The sequence below is a fragment of the Glycine max genome, chromosome 2 (genome assembly GCF_000004515.6).
Source record: "Glycine max cultivar Williams 82 chromosome 2, Glycine_max_v4.0, whole genome shotgun sequence".
In the NCBI taxonomy this organism is placed as follows: Eukaryota; Viridiplantae; Streptophyta; class Magnoliopsida; order Fabales; family Fabaceae; genus Glycine; species Glycine max.
Genome location: NC_016089.4, coordinates 47,558,140 through 47,573,393, shown reverse-complemented (window position 1 = coordinate 47,573,393; position 15,254 = coordinate 47,558,140). Strand labels below are relative to the sequence as shown.

General features: G+C 28.4%; 1 protein-coding gene across 4 annotated transcripts; it reads right to left on the bottom strand.

Moving 5' to 3' along the window:
* Positions 1 to 1,661: 1,661 nt before the first annotated feature.
* Positions 1,662 to 7,110, bottom strand: LOC100809444 (protein ALTERED PHOSPHATE STARVATION RESPONSE 1). 4 transcript variants are annotated; one of them, XM_006575535.3, is made up of 6 exons: positions 6,952 to 7,110; positions 5,120 to 6,287; positions 4,678 to 4,749; positions 3,963 to 4,177; positions 3,522 to 3,745; positions 1,662 to 2,834 (listed from the first exon to the last, which is right to left on the bottom strand). In XM_006575535.3, the coding sequence occupies exons 2-6, from the start codon at positions 6,225 to 6,227 to the stop codon at positions 2,102 to 2,104; spliced, it is 2,352 nt and encodes a 783-aa protein (XP_006575598.1). In that variant the 5' UTR covers positions 6,228 to 6,287; positions 6,952 to 7,110; the 3' UTR covers positions 1,662 to 2,101. The 4 variants fall into 4 exon arrangements, with proteins under 4 accessions (XP_006575598.1, XP_006575599.1, XP_006575600.1 ...); XM_006575536.4 differs by having other exon boundaries at positions 6,948 to 7,100; XM_006575537.4 differs by having other exon boundaries at positions 6,727 to 7,088.
* Positions 7,111 to 15,254: the final 8,144 nt, after the last annotated feature.

The following is a 15,254-nucleotide window of genomic DNA, read 5'->3' as shown; positions in this document are numbered from 1 at the left end:
AAAGAGAGGGTTGGATATATTCTTTTTGGTTTTCTTGGTGCCGATGATGGAGTATAGTTAGGAGGAAGCTCATGTACCAAATCCACATACTCCTAATTCAATGCCCCGTGTAAATGTAAATAGTACACTTATATATTTTGGGCAAATAATAATTAATGTTTTAATAAATATAGTTGAAAAATTTAAAATATTTTTAATGAACAAATATCGTTAATGACATTAAAAATGAAATTCTTTGTGTACAAAGAAAAATGATTTTTTATTAGAAAATAGTATTTTTTTTTTTACAACATATTATTAATGTAATCACGCCATAATTTCCGGTGCATCTTTATCCCTCTAATATTTCACATTCGATCATTTATTGTTTCCATGTTGTCATTGTAGCAAGCTGAGAATTAGAAGTCATTGTAAAATGATGATGAAAATATGTTTAATTGGATTTCTATTTTTATTTTTAGTGAAAATATTTTTTCAAATGAACCAAAATTTGGAAATAATAAAATCTCATTTTAATTAAAATCAGGAACCTCATTTTGGATAAAATGAAAAAGCGATGATAATAAAGATAATTTAAAACAAATCTAAAAATACATTTCTTTTTGAGAGCGCATTACATGTTTTTAGAATTTTGAAAATGAAAACTATTTTCAAAAAATGAAAACAAGAAATAAAAACAGAAAATAAAAATTCAAACCAAACACACTCTTACATATATTTTCATAAGTCAAAGCTAATTTCAAGTATTAGGTGCAAGAGGCTTCTTCTTTTCATATATAGCTAGAGTATAATTTTTTATATATTTATAATATAGAGTTTTTTTTTTGCTTTAGTTTTATTAAGATTTGTTTTCGTGTTTTGGTATTTACAATTTATTTTAGTTCTCAAGGTTAACAAACATGACAATTGAATTTGAGTTTGGAATTTTCTCTCTTTTATAAAAGCGGTGTTAGATTCTAGGTTGGGGACGTAACGTTATTCCCGTCCCAAGCACTATATATATACTTTCATAATTTCATTTCTTATAATCATAAAAAATTATAAATTATTATTGGGAGCTGTCATATTAATATCATGGAAGCTGCAAACATTTTGTTACCGAAAATTGTTGTATACAATACAAATACAATGCAGTGATAGAGGCTGTTATTCTTTTAATAATTATTTTAATATTTTTGTGCATAAAAAGAAGATTTAAAGGTCTTGAAAGCAGCCACGGCCAGGGGAGTAAAACACTATAAACACTTTTTAAGACATTATCATCGGTATTGAACTTGTTTTAATGATTTCTTGTCATGTTATCCCTTAAGACAAACCCTTTTAGTTTTTACCTTAAAGCCTTTTATCTGATGTGCCCTGGTCTGGTAATAAATAAAGTGGTTACTTCCCCAACCCAAGCATTAATTTGGTTACAGATTTTTCTTTAAAAAAAACAATTATTTAATTTTTTTTATAATAATCAGAAGCTATTTTAAATGGTTTCTCATAAAATCAACTGCTTCTGATTTTTTTTTTTAAAATTCTAAACAAATAACCATTAGATTATTTTAAATCAAAGCCACTTCTTTTTTAAACTATAAAAATTGGTCCAATTGGTTCAATGATACTAAAAACCATTCACTCTTCCTAACTAAAAGAGCTCTCAGCCATTTGAGTGTTCCTTTATAAAATTCAAATAATATTATTAATCAATAATTATATACACATAACATAAATGAAAAAATGGCACAAGAAAAGAAAATCAAGGAGGGGAGTACAACTACTGGTACAAACCCTTTATTAGCAAAAAAAATTGCACCCAAATTTCTTCACCATCAGATCCTAGTACTTGCAGCTCTTGCTGAATCCTTAATCATATACTCAATCTCTCTAGTGCAATCTATCAGCTCCCTTCTATTCTTAAAAGGACCAAATAAACAAATCAGAGTGGCAATCTGTAATGACTTTATTACATCCTATCATGTACAAATGCTCCATCCTGTGGACTTGTATGCTCAACACAAAGTTATAGTTCTGCAATTCCACAATGTTTCATCGCAATTCTCTTATCGTGTGGATGTTTGTTTTCAGCCTAAACCACTTGAGTTGTAGCTCTGATGGATCAACTCTGAGATTCGGAATTTTGATGATCATCTTGAGACTTTGAATTCAAACGATCATTTTGAGACTGAGAGTTCGAACGCTGGTAATTTTTTACCTCCTGAATGGTTTGTCGAAGTTCTGTGTACATTTTGACAGAACAACCAGACAAATTATTTAATTGACTAAGAAATCGAATCAAGCTTCGTCGAAATTGATCAAGACCTGTAACCCAGTCCTCTGATGTGTCATCTCTCAATAAACCATCTGCTGATTCACCACCAATATCAGCCTTCCATGTTGACATATGAGGATGAGCACCTTTTCCTTGGTTCTTGTCTTGGTGTGGTAAGAACTGGGCAGTATCTGTCGCCAAACTTTTAATTGAATCGGCAACATCCTTTACAGGTAAGTCACTAAGTTTATTCAACCAGACTGCACAGGTGACATATATTGGAGGATCAGAATACTTAAGGTCAGATTGATGCTTCCTTTTTCTCTTGAATGATTTTTCTTCATGACGAACACATTTGTGAAGCCATCCGTTTATAGCCTCCAGATAGAATTTCTGAGCTCCAATCCACTTGGTAAAGCTTGATGATAAAAATTGGAGTTCATTTTCAAGATAGGAAGTAATCTGTCTACGTAATTCTGAATGCATGGTGATTCTAGCATGGCTGTTGTTATATGCTGCTGACATGATCTGAAACTGAAGTTTGTGGCATTCATGCATCACTTCCCACATCCGATTCAACCTGACATCAAAGCACAACAGAAACAGATGAAATACAAAAGCAAGAAGCTCATATCAATCAACATAAGTTGACATGTGTGAACCATCCATCTCTCTGACTATGAAAACATATGTTGCTTACTAATCCAAGATAAAAAAGAACTAGCATTCAAAGGTTGATTGCACAACATCAGTGAGTCACAACAGAAAGCCAACAATCTTGCATAATCAATTACTAAAAGTTAACTTTTAACACTATAATTTGGAAAACTGCCAATTGCATGACGATAATGTTACTCCTAATTTAGACAAAAGGTTTTCGATGCCTAGACTCTTCTGGAAGAAAACTCTATAAGGCTTCACATGCAGAAACAATGCATTTCAGCAAGGTTGGTATAGAATGACTTTCACAAAAGCAAAACAATAAATTTCAGCAACGGATCTTTTTTATTATTGTCTATTTCTTTGTTGTTTGATAAATTTATAACCTTGAATAGAAAAACTTTTACCAAATAAAGAATTTAATCAAATTTTAGCAAGTTGTACAAAAAATAAACTTCCCAACAAACTTTCTTCTTATGGAATTTTCTGATTGCACTTCTTGATGCACCTTTTATCGCATTCTTGTATATTATGTACTATTATCAAGGCGATACACATTGGCATGAAATAATTACTTAATAAAATAGCAAAACTAATAGGCGTATACCCTTCAATCAACTCCTCAAGTTGTGGCTGAAGCTCTTTGTCCCGTAACTCTGCAATCCTCTTTGATATAGAGTTTATCCTATGAATTGCAACTCTGATTCTTGAGTGCAGATCCTTGACTTTAGCACGAGTTTTATCAACTGTGGAGGTCTTTTCTCCTTTTGATTCCAGTTGCCTTAAGAATTTACACTTCATGTCATATTCCTTTCTGACAATCTCACTAGCCTACTCGCAGAAGTAAACAACGATATTAGCAAACAGACAGAGAAATAGCCATATTCTATTACAAGTACCAATTTATTAAAAACTTATTGTCAACATAAAAACTTCAAGGGTTTAGTCAAAGATTTGAATCCGATACAAGACTTCTGCAACATATTATAAAAATGTAACATACAGAAAATACAGGTTGTCAAAATTGTTGATAAGAAATACATCGTACCTTCACTTCATCATAGAGTTTCCTTTCCCAAGCATATAGCCTATCCAAGGTTGATGCATGACTTCCGGAGATCATACAAGAATTATCAAAGAGATTATTTGTATGGTCCTCAACATTTTCAATTGAGTTTGCTCCTAAAGGGTTTCTGGATGAGGAGGATCGAGATGATGCCGTCCTATGCCAAGTTAAGTACTTAACCGAGTTTTGAGCAGGTTCTAGGAAGATGAATGCAATAGTTAGACGTTGAATTCAAAAAACAGCTATCCAAAACACAGGAATGGACATCTAAATTACCAAAATATTAGACAGGAAATTTAATCAGATGGTCTAACATTAATCTTATCTTCTGAAATGAGTTTCACTTTTAAAGGCAGACTAGAGAATGCTTATTACTATGTGGCAGTAACTCAAAATGAATTTGAAAATAAGTAGGAAACGAACAACACCAAATACATCTTCTAAAAAAAAACAAATTCTCTAGATTCTCTACACCACAGTCCAAAACATTCAACAATTTCTTGACCAACACTAACAATAGTCATATTTAATAATAGGATTTGCAATTCGCATCACTCCTACTGAGGGAAAATGTGTACACTTAGAGAATACTTTCAGTTTCAGTCTTTCAGAACTAACAAGAAGATTGGTTCAACCCAACAAGGTCAGCAATGTCTGGGAAAAATGAAAGATAAACAGTTGAAATGACTCAAATTACCTTCTGGAACTTGGCTTGGGTCTTCCCCACATGAGAAACATACCTTCAAAAACGAGGACACCACAGAACCATCTGTTACAAATAAAAAATTCTCTGGTTAAAATTTTAAAGCATTTCATTTTGAAATTAATTTCACAGTAATGAAAAGAAACTTCCAAAAGCTTCTTTGAAACAGAAAGTGAATTTTTCTTTCAAACCCCAAGGATATCAACAAAGTGTACCATAATTCTATTTAATGGATATCCATGCAGGGAGTGTCTGTAGCCTATAGGGTGTCTATAGAGTGTATCTTAAGTAGCATGATTATGGGGAATTTCATTCAAAATCTCATAATTATATTTTACTTACACTAAAAAGTTAAGAACTGCTAATATTTAATATTCCAAGATGATAACTGATTCACAGCCAGATGGAAAGCAAAGAAGAGAGCCAGTAAAATTACTTTCTTTTCCTTGGAATATCGGACGAAAGTGAAATTTGTTTGCTTCAAGCATCCTTGGAACCTCTTTGCCAGATTCTGAAGCTTTAATAAAGAGCAGTTCAATATCTCTCACGCTTGAAAAGAAATTCTTAGGGGTGACTTTATTTTCATTACGACTTTCCTTCTCCATTGGTTTATTTGTTTCAGGTGGAGGCAGAGCTGGCATATGTGCTGTCTTTAATGGAGATAAACTAGCAGAGTTCCCCTTCTCTCCATTTACCAATTCAACTTCAGAAGCTGAATGCCCTCTGAGAGGCTTAGTTGTGGCAGGTTCAACATTTGCTTGAACATGACTGTTAGATCTATTTAGATTTTCAAATCTTTGGACTAGAGTTTCTGTAGCAAGCTCTTCATCAAATTCATCTTCAGAGTCTCTAGAGTGTTCCTTTCCATGAGATGAAGCCTTCTCTTCATCGTCTTCCAACTCAGGAATTCCTTCCTCCTCCCTTAGTCTTTGTATATCATCAGCATTCCCCATATCTTGATGCATACCCTTCTCATCTTGAAAAGAAAATTGATGGTCAATGGGGTGAAAGAGACCAAAGAAATCCCAATGTGGAGTTCCAGCTGGAAGAGAGGAATCTTCAAATGCTGCTGTTCCAGACATTACACTGGCATTCTGTGTAGTAGTACCTGATGATGTTACTATTCCTATAACAGGCACAGGTGGTTTTTCTTCAACTTTCTTAGAAGTAATAGTGCTATGTTTCATATGATTTGCTCGGAACTTGCTAGAAGAACTAGGAGGGGAGGGAGTTGGAGAGAAATTTTCATGTTCAGCTGCATCTATGTGATGTGACACAGATTGTGAAGAAAATGAGAGGGTCCTTTCAGTTAAAGCAAGTGGCTGATCTGGTGTTGCATTAGTGTACAAAGAAGTGTCAATTGGACCCTCAGGTTCTGTGAATTTTCTCAGAGCTGTTCCGGTATTTTTCAGTGATTGTATATATGAGACATGAGCAGCTGCTAGTGAGCAACGCCCATCAAGTGCTTGCCTCACAAACTTCTTCCTTTCACGACATAGCTGCAGTGCCTTATCATCCTCCATTTTGGAGCTTGAGGCGCCCATTGTCCCAAATCTAGCTCAAATTGGCTTTCCCTTTATGGAAATCCTTCACCAAAGTTCTAACTGTAAATTCATCAAACACCAAATGTGTTAAATAAACAATAAATGAATTAACATAACAAACTTAACAACAACTTCCACAAGAAAAATGCAGATCACTAGTGTCTTTTTTTAGGTACACCGAAACATGATTATATTTGTAACATCTAAAGAACGGGTGGAATGTCACCATCAATTTTCATCTGGACACACAAGCAAACAAAAATTGCATCTGATCTGAGAAATATGATGAGGAAAAAAATGTTAGTGAAACCACCGCATAAAGCAGCAACAATTGAAGAGGGGAAACCAGCTCAAACTCCAAAACAATCAAAGAGAAAAAAAAAATAAAGCATCCACTATCCAAAAAAGATAGCAATAGTTGAAAGCCAAAAGACAGTGTTCAAAACCCAATGCTCTAGCACAGTGAGTGCGTGAAGATGCAGAAAGCAATGAAATTTACCACAAAGGAGGCAAATTTCAAGGACGGGATAGATAACCCAGCTCCAAAATAGAAAGTAGGAATTTTTTTTGAGTAATTAGCCAAAAAAAAAAGTGAGATCAAACCCAAAAAACAGTTGAGGTAGCAGGAACAAATGGGTACCCAAAAAGCAAAAAATCACAGTGAACCGCTAAAAAAGAAAATTTGGAATTTGGAAAAAAGATGGAAAATTTGGTGGGTACCAACCAAAGCTGCAGTGAAGCAAAGCTGCACAATATGAACTTGGATTTCAGCGAAGACCCATGTAAGAGAATCATTGACAGAAATGGGATTTGGGAATTTTTCAGAGAAAGAGAGAAAAAATAATTTAATGGCTATTATCACTCATGGCTGGTTCCATGCAAAAGAAAGAAACATAGGAGGACACAGTGAATCAGTGATGCCCACCTCCACGTGGGTCCCACTGCCTGCCGAAAGTGGAGCGAGTGAGAAACACGCGCTTGGAACATTCAATATGCCGATGCACAAGAAAGCAAATTGTACTAGCTTTCTTTTCAAAGGCATCTAATTTTCCATCTAAAATATAAAAAAGTGTCTAAATTCCTACAGGTTTATTTATTTATTCGTTTAAAAGATTGAAGAGGAAAAAAAAAAGGCCAAGTTTTAATTAAAAATGAAGTTACACATGGGTTGGTTGAAGTTTAATATTCTCTTATAAAAGTATAATGTGTGTGTGACAGTGTGAGTGTCTAAACTCATACAGGTTTATGTTTTTACTCGTTTAAAAGATAGAACAAAAACATGCAAAGCTTTAGTTGAGAACAAAGTTAAAAATGTGTTACTTGAAGATTAATAATCTCCATAAACTTATAAATGTGTTCGACGAAGTTTAATATTCTCAATAAAGTAACTTATGCAGAGAAAAACTTCTCTCTCTCACACACAAATATAAGGATTAAAGAATAGAAATACAAAAATAATATTACAAATAAAACAGCAAAAGTCATAAATTTAATGTATTTTATTTTGCTACATAAAAAAATAATTATTGGTCACCTTTCTTTCTTTAAGTTGAATGATTCTTCTAAAAAAATGTGTAAATTGAAGTTTAACATTAAATTTCATAATTTTATCTTTACAAAAAAACTCTTCCGTGGATTAAAGGTGAATGATACATATAAATTATGATTGATATTATTTTTAAATGATATGAGAATTTAAGTAAGAGAACTTGCTAAGGTTTATGTGCATGGCTTAGGACATTTAGCTCAAATTAGTTAATCTCACAATCATGTGAGACTTTTTTATGTGCCCCATATATATATATATATAAGAAAAATCAAGTTATTTTAAGAATAATTTTAAAAAAATAGTTTTTATCTTTATCTTTAATTTTCTCATAATCCAACTATTAAAGATGAGTTACATGTTAAAATCATGGCTTAAATGCATACTTTACCGATGAACTTTTATAAGTTTTAATTTTGTAAATTACCATCGTATTATTCAATTTTCTCAAATTCCACCACTCTGTTAAGTTTTTGTCCAAAATTGAAGGTAATTAAGTGTTAAGTCATGAAATGATTTCAAACTCTTTTATTTGGTAGAAATGTTGAGTCAATTTTATACTTTTTTTCCTTCAACCTTACTAAAATTGAAAAAAAAAATCATACACGCACGAATAGTTGAAGATAATAGCTACAACATATTGTCGCAGTTATATGAAAATTGCTTGTCACCTTATCTTTTGTTTGTGTTTGATGTTACAATAAATTTGATTTCCAGAAAATTATGTTAGAATTAGTAAAATTTTATTAAGGCAATGATATTTTATAATTAAGAAATCTGCAAAAACATCTTTTTAAACAAGTTCTATGAGAAAAAATGATTTTGGGATTTAAAACCATTGTATTTGGCATGAACGACGAACACCAATAATAATGAAGAAGAACATGATGCTTCACAACAAAGGGGAAAGAACTCCACTAACCTCGCAAGAAAAAAATGGAGAAGAAAACAAAATTTGACATGAAAGAAGCAAGTCTTAACGAAGTGGTAAAATTTGAGAAAATTAAGTAATATGATGGTAAAATTAGTAAAATTAAAACTTCAAGTGATAAAATTTGTAAAATTGTAAAAATTTAATGATAAAACATGAACTAAAAACATTAAAGATTCTATCACAACCACATACCTAGTTGAACTATTTAAGCATCAAAATCCTTGTATTTGTATGATTGAATGACACAATTTAAAGATTTTTTACACTTCTAATTTCATACACTATTTAACCTTAAAAAAAGTGCACACACTATTTTCATATATATAAAGCTATAAAAAAAATAAAATGGGTAATTTATAAAAAAAATGCTATAATTTAATAATATTAAAATGATTATATATTAAGTTATAAGATATTCAACATTTGCAAAAAGGTGAGCGGGGCTTAGGGTGGAAAAGTGGAACATCATCAGAAGAGGAGAAAAACAAAAGTGTAGTGTAGGAAATGTCGACAGCACCCTCCTTGCTGTGGACATGTGATTAGTTTCTTGGCTTCATGACCCTTTTTTGGTGATGCCTTTAATCGATGCTTTACTGCTAATTCTAAATTCGTCTTTTAATTATGGTGGGCCAAAGTAAATGTCACCATATTCTTCAAGCATAGTGTCAGCATGTTCTTTACCAATAACTAGAAGTGATAATGTATAATTTTTTTCCTTGACAGAAATCATAAATATTTCTCTCCTTATACAACCAGAAATATTTCTCTCCTTATAGGACCAGAGATCAATCTTTATGATATATAATTATTGTTGATCCAAAAAAATTTATACATAAAAAATTAAACATAAATCCTCTCACATATAACTTTACATGAACCACTAAATCAATCCTATAAATTAGTGATAGTGTATAATATAAATTAATAATTAGTTTGTATCTTTTAAAAAATAATTAATGATGAATTTTTTTAAATAATTAATATGGTAACACGATTAACCTAATCTCTTAACATGTGAGTCAATTAATGTGAAATTATTTTAGTAATTTCAATTTCAAGTCTTGAATATATAATTATGTTAAATATTTAAATGAAATTTTTTATCATTCACAATGATCATAGCCAACTCAAATAAAAATTTTAATCATAAAAATTATATGCAATTTAAACAAATAAAATAAAATATGAACCTAACAATACATTCTTTATTAATGATCCTACCCAACTCAAACAATATCATTATCTCTCATAAAAAAAAAATATGCTATAACAACAACAAAAGTCTCCCTATTAATTCAATCACACTAATTAGAGTATCCCCATTAATGTATAAATATTCAACTTCAACAAAGGAAATAAGATAAAAGAAAATACAAAGAAAAAACACACTTCTTAATGACAATATCAGTTTTAATTTGTAAAATCACTAAACTTGAATAAAAATATTTCAAATCAATTAAGAAGTAAGAACAAATATGAAAGTCAGGTGTTTAATATTAAATAATAAAAATGATATGTAATTATAAATTTAATCATTTAAAATCAAAGATGCATGTGATGTATCATTCATTCAGAAAGTAACATGTGACAAAAAAAATTAACAAATTACATCTAAATATTTATATTATAAATTATGAAAGTAGATAATAGATATAAATTGATACAAGCAATATATCAATACTAGTAATCATTGAAATTTTTTATGAAAAATTTATAAAGTTAATTAATGTTTGTATCTTTGATTTAAAATGTGGTTTTCTTCGTAAAGAGGTATAAATCTATAAATTGTTTAATGAATATTCTTTTATATAATTAAATGAGTGTAATTTTTTGTGTGCAAAATTTTGATACATTACTGTTATATGAAAAATATTATATTCAACAAGTGGTATATTCCTACATAATTTAATGAGTTTGACAACTTGTGTATTATTAAATTCATTGAATGATGTTGTAATATAAAATTGAAAAATGGATTTAGTTTTATAAATTGTTTATAAAAAAGAATTTATACCATAAGTTAATAATCTTAAATGTGACTTTTAAGTAATTATTATAAAAGAAAATAGTTTTTAATCATATGACAATTTAAGTTTGAGTGACAATATACAAATTTTTACATTACGATATATTATAAGTGTATTTCAATAAAATTCTTTGCATGGAGTTTAATTTTAATACATTGTAAATATAAATTTTTTACTCTAGTAACCAATTAAAAACCACCATCAATATGACTTTTAAAATAAATTTTTACAAAAGCAAGAATTTTCAATTATATGGAAAATTACAAATAGTTGAAATGTTTATTTTAAATAAAAATTCTATTATTAAAGTTTGATAGACTATTATCATATAAAACAAAAAAAACTGTATTTATAGCGGCAATTGTTAGGTGTCTTCTAGGAAAGATAAGCGATTTGAATTTATTTTGAAATTTGAAGCTAACTATTATTCATTATAAGAGCACTTGAAATTGAAAATAACAACTCATCCATTAATTATATAAAGAGATACCTCAATTAAGAGTTGCAAGCATTTATTGTATTGTAGAGCATGAATAAAGACCATTATCAAACTAAAAAAAAAAGTGCTACATATCATTCAGAGGTGTAGTGAGAGATCCAGGTTGTCCTTATCAATATTCTCTTTTGCATCAGTTTTAATCTTAAAGGTAGAAACTTGATTATTCTCATCCTTGAAAGGAAATATCTTTTCCATCCTAGATTGCACTCCTTCATAATAATTAAGTGGGGTAAAGTTCATCCTTGGCCTTTTTGAAGCACTTGTCATGATGTCAAATTCTTGAAATTCACGTAAGGGACGCTTCATTGCTCTCTCACGAGCTACACCCTTATAAGAAAGCAGGTCCAATTTTTGAATTTGATTTGGAGGCAAGAGACTTGGCTTAGCAACATCCTTTACACCATGAGAATTATTTACGATAACCCTTGGATGAGGTTTTAAATAATGAAAATCTGAGGATTTATTCCTTTGATGATTTGGGTATAGGGAGTTTGCTCCATTGGGATAGCTTGGAAGGTTTTTTGGGTCATGAAATATAGTTCCTATTGAAGGATTTGGAAAACCACTTGTGTGACCTTTTAAACTGACATCATTGAGTGAGAAATTTTTAATTGAGTCTATTTGCGATGGAGGTATCAAAAGATCAATACTACGGTGACCAGTTTGCTCTTGAGGAGCACTTGGAAAAACTAAAGGCAACATTTGATTGTATATAGTTGGTGTTGTCAGTGATGCATTAATGTTGTTGTTGGAGGATGATGCATAAGGCTCCATCGGTTGAGTCTTGACACCAACAAGATTGTTCTCTTGGTACTTTCCTACATTTAACATATGAAAAAATGAATTCAATAGTTAATGAATTTATAATCAATTATTCCTTGCATGAAATTGATAGGATGTGGATAATTTTGAGGCCTTTGTTGCATACCTCGAGGTGGCATTGAGTGGATCCTTGGTGATTGATACCTATTGAGCATTTCATTGTAACCATCACCCTTGCGAATGCTGCCATTCTTTTGAATCATTTCTCTGTTTGGAGACAATAAATGATGCATAATGGATCTGAAAAATAAGACTCTTAGAAAAGCATGGAGAAAAACCTAGAAAGGATTATTTCACTATGAAAAATAATTTGCATTTTTATCCCCTATTTATATTAAGGATATTGTTTCAAGACATATATAAAAGGAAATTAAAGTCAAAATGACTAGATAATTAATACTGGTTGATTTTTTTTCTTCCAAGTGATGTTTTTTCTTTTTTTTTTCATTTATAGTTCACTAAAAAGAACAGGAATTTCATGATATTAGGAAAGCAACCTTACTGAACTTTTAGATCTTAAATCAAGCCTTGTCATTCAATTCAATAGTTTTCCCTAAAAATTAAATATTTACTTATTATAAACAAATAAAACTTTTATTAATAGGCAAATATTATGTGGAAAACATTAAACTTATTCATTTTCCATCCTAATTATTTTTATTTTAATTTTAAAATCTTTAATTGAATTATTATAATTAATATATCAAGTCAAATATTGACTTGAACCAAATCACAAATTATTAGTTATGTAATTAATAATTACTTAAATTAAATTAAACCATACCTGTAGTAATATTAAACCACTCTATTAATTATTGTTATTATTATATAGAAAAAACTTAAATGTAATTTTTATTTGTTTTTGGTATTTCTCAATTATGAATTATGTCACAATCAATGCAAAATTTATTTATTTTTAACATAAGTTTATTTAATTGTCTTTCTCATTAATTTAAATTTTAACATTTCAAAAATATTAATTATATAAATGAATAATATTTTGACTAAAAAAAATTAAATTCTAAATAAAATTATTTATACTCAAAATATTGCAATTAAATAACAAAGCTTATACAAAAAAATAATGAAGTAATACATTAAAAACAATATATAATTTGCATGTAAATTATCCAAATTAATATATATGTGTGTATCTATATATATATATATAGATATATAATTCTACACTCAGTGCATTCAAATTCGTGCTTCAAATCAAATTATTTCATACAAATAAAGTGATAAATACATTTAAAATATTAAATGAAAATTAAATCATATCTATAATATTTATAAATCATTCTAATAATAATAATATTAATTATTAGATCATTACATTTTAAAGTAGACCATTACTTATTTTGATATATATATATATATATATTATTGTTTAAAATTTAGATATATATTTTAGGTCAATTACTCGTTGCCTTAAATATTAATTAAATATTTTTGCCTGCAATATGCTATAAATTGCATAATATTTATGGTTTTGATTATTTATAGTAAAAAACTTTGACTTTCTGTATTATATAAATTAATAAAATGATCAAATTAAATTAAATGTTAAAATATTTGATTTAATAATATTATTAGTGTTAATTATATATCATATTTAATAATATATCAATTAATAGTATAAAACAAAAATTATTTATATGAAAACTACATTAAGAACATTAATAATATATATAGGTTTGGATTTCTATAATAGTTATTAAAAATGTATTTTTAATGATCATAGACTCATAAAAAGTCACACATTTAAAAAATACATTAAATTATGATAAACACATCAATCAGTATATTAAATTATAGGTGTATTATTATTATTATTATTATTATTATTATTATTATTATTATTTGTTGAATTGATGTATTATTATTGTCATTGTATTATTATCTTAAAATGACAACAAAGCAGATTACAATAACATTAATTAAACAAAATTTGAGGAATTGTAAAAATTTAAACACCTGTCATGAAGGAACAATGAAGGAACAATGAGAGAGTAGTAGGTGTTAATAAGAAAGTATAATAAATTTTTACTTACAAATAAATATTCTTTTCTCATGGGAATAATTTTTCCCTTCCTCTATCATATCTAAATATCAGTAGGATATATGATTATGTCTCTTCCAGAGATAAAATATATTCAAAATTAATTTTTTTATAACATCATAATAAAAGTGAAATGATATTTTCTAGTCTTATATTCTAAAAAATAACTAAATAGTTTATGAAATAAACGTTCCCGTTCCCATATAGTTCATCTCTTTTACATACATTAAAATCATACAATATTTATTCGGTAAGCCATTTATTTAGTTGTACAAATAAATAATCAGATACTGTATTACACTAAATCGGGTTATATATTTAGTGAAGTAAAACAATTTTTAAAGTAATATAGGATCAATTATATGTTTGGTTTTGTTACATAGGTAAATGCCAAGGGACAATATCACATTCATTCTTTTTTGTTGAAATATCATCAAATTTTGTTTTCAATTTATAAAAATAATAATTACAGTAACTAAGATTATTAAAAAAAAGATATACTTTGATTTAAATAATAAATAAGTCATTAAAACTTATACATATTTTGAGTTTACAAAATATTGTAATCAATTTATTGTTCTTTTTTATTTAAAAAAGTATAATTAATATACCAATATATGTATTTTGACTGAATTTTGTTATAAAATTATATATTATATATTATTATTAAAGAAAATTTTTTCATGTTAGCAGATGTCATTGACAACATTATGTTTATTCTTTTTTTTCCGTTGAGATACAATCAAACTTTGATTTTATTTTTAATTTATAAAAAATAATAATTATAATAACTAAGTTGATTACAAGTAAAAAAAAAAGTTTTAATAATTTATTTGATTTATTTTAGGTCCACCAAACAAAAAAAATATGTATTCTTAATTTTATAAAGAAAAAGACATTGTATGTTGGCAAAAGAGCCACTTATGTTGACAAAAAAATTTAATGTATAATTTTTTATTTTAAATAATTTTTTTTTTAAATTTAGTTTAGGTCTTACTTATGGTTAGATTGATTTTACTTAACTTTTTACCTTTTTTATTGTTATTTTAAGTTTTTTTTTATATAGTCTGTCTAATATTTAGAATTGAAAATTTATATTGACCTTTTTCCTGCTTTCACATATTGAAGTGACACAAA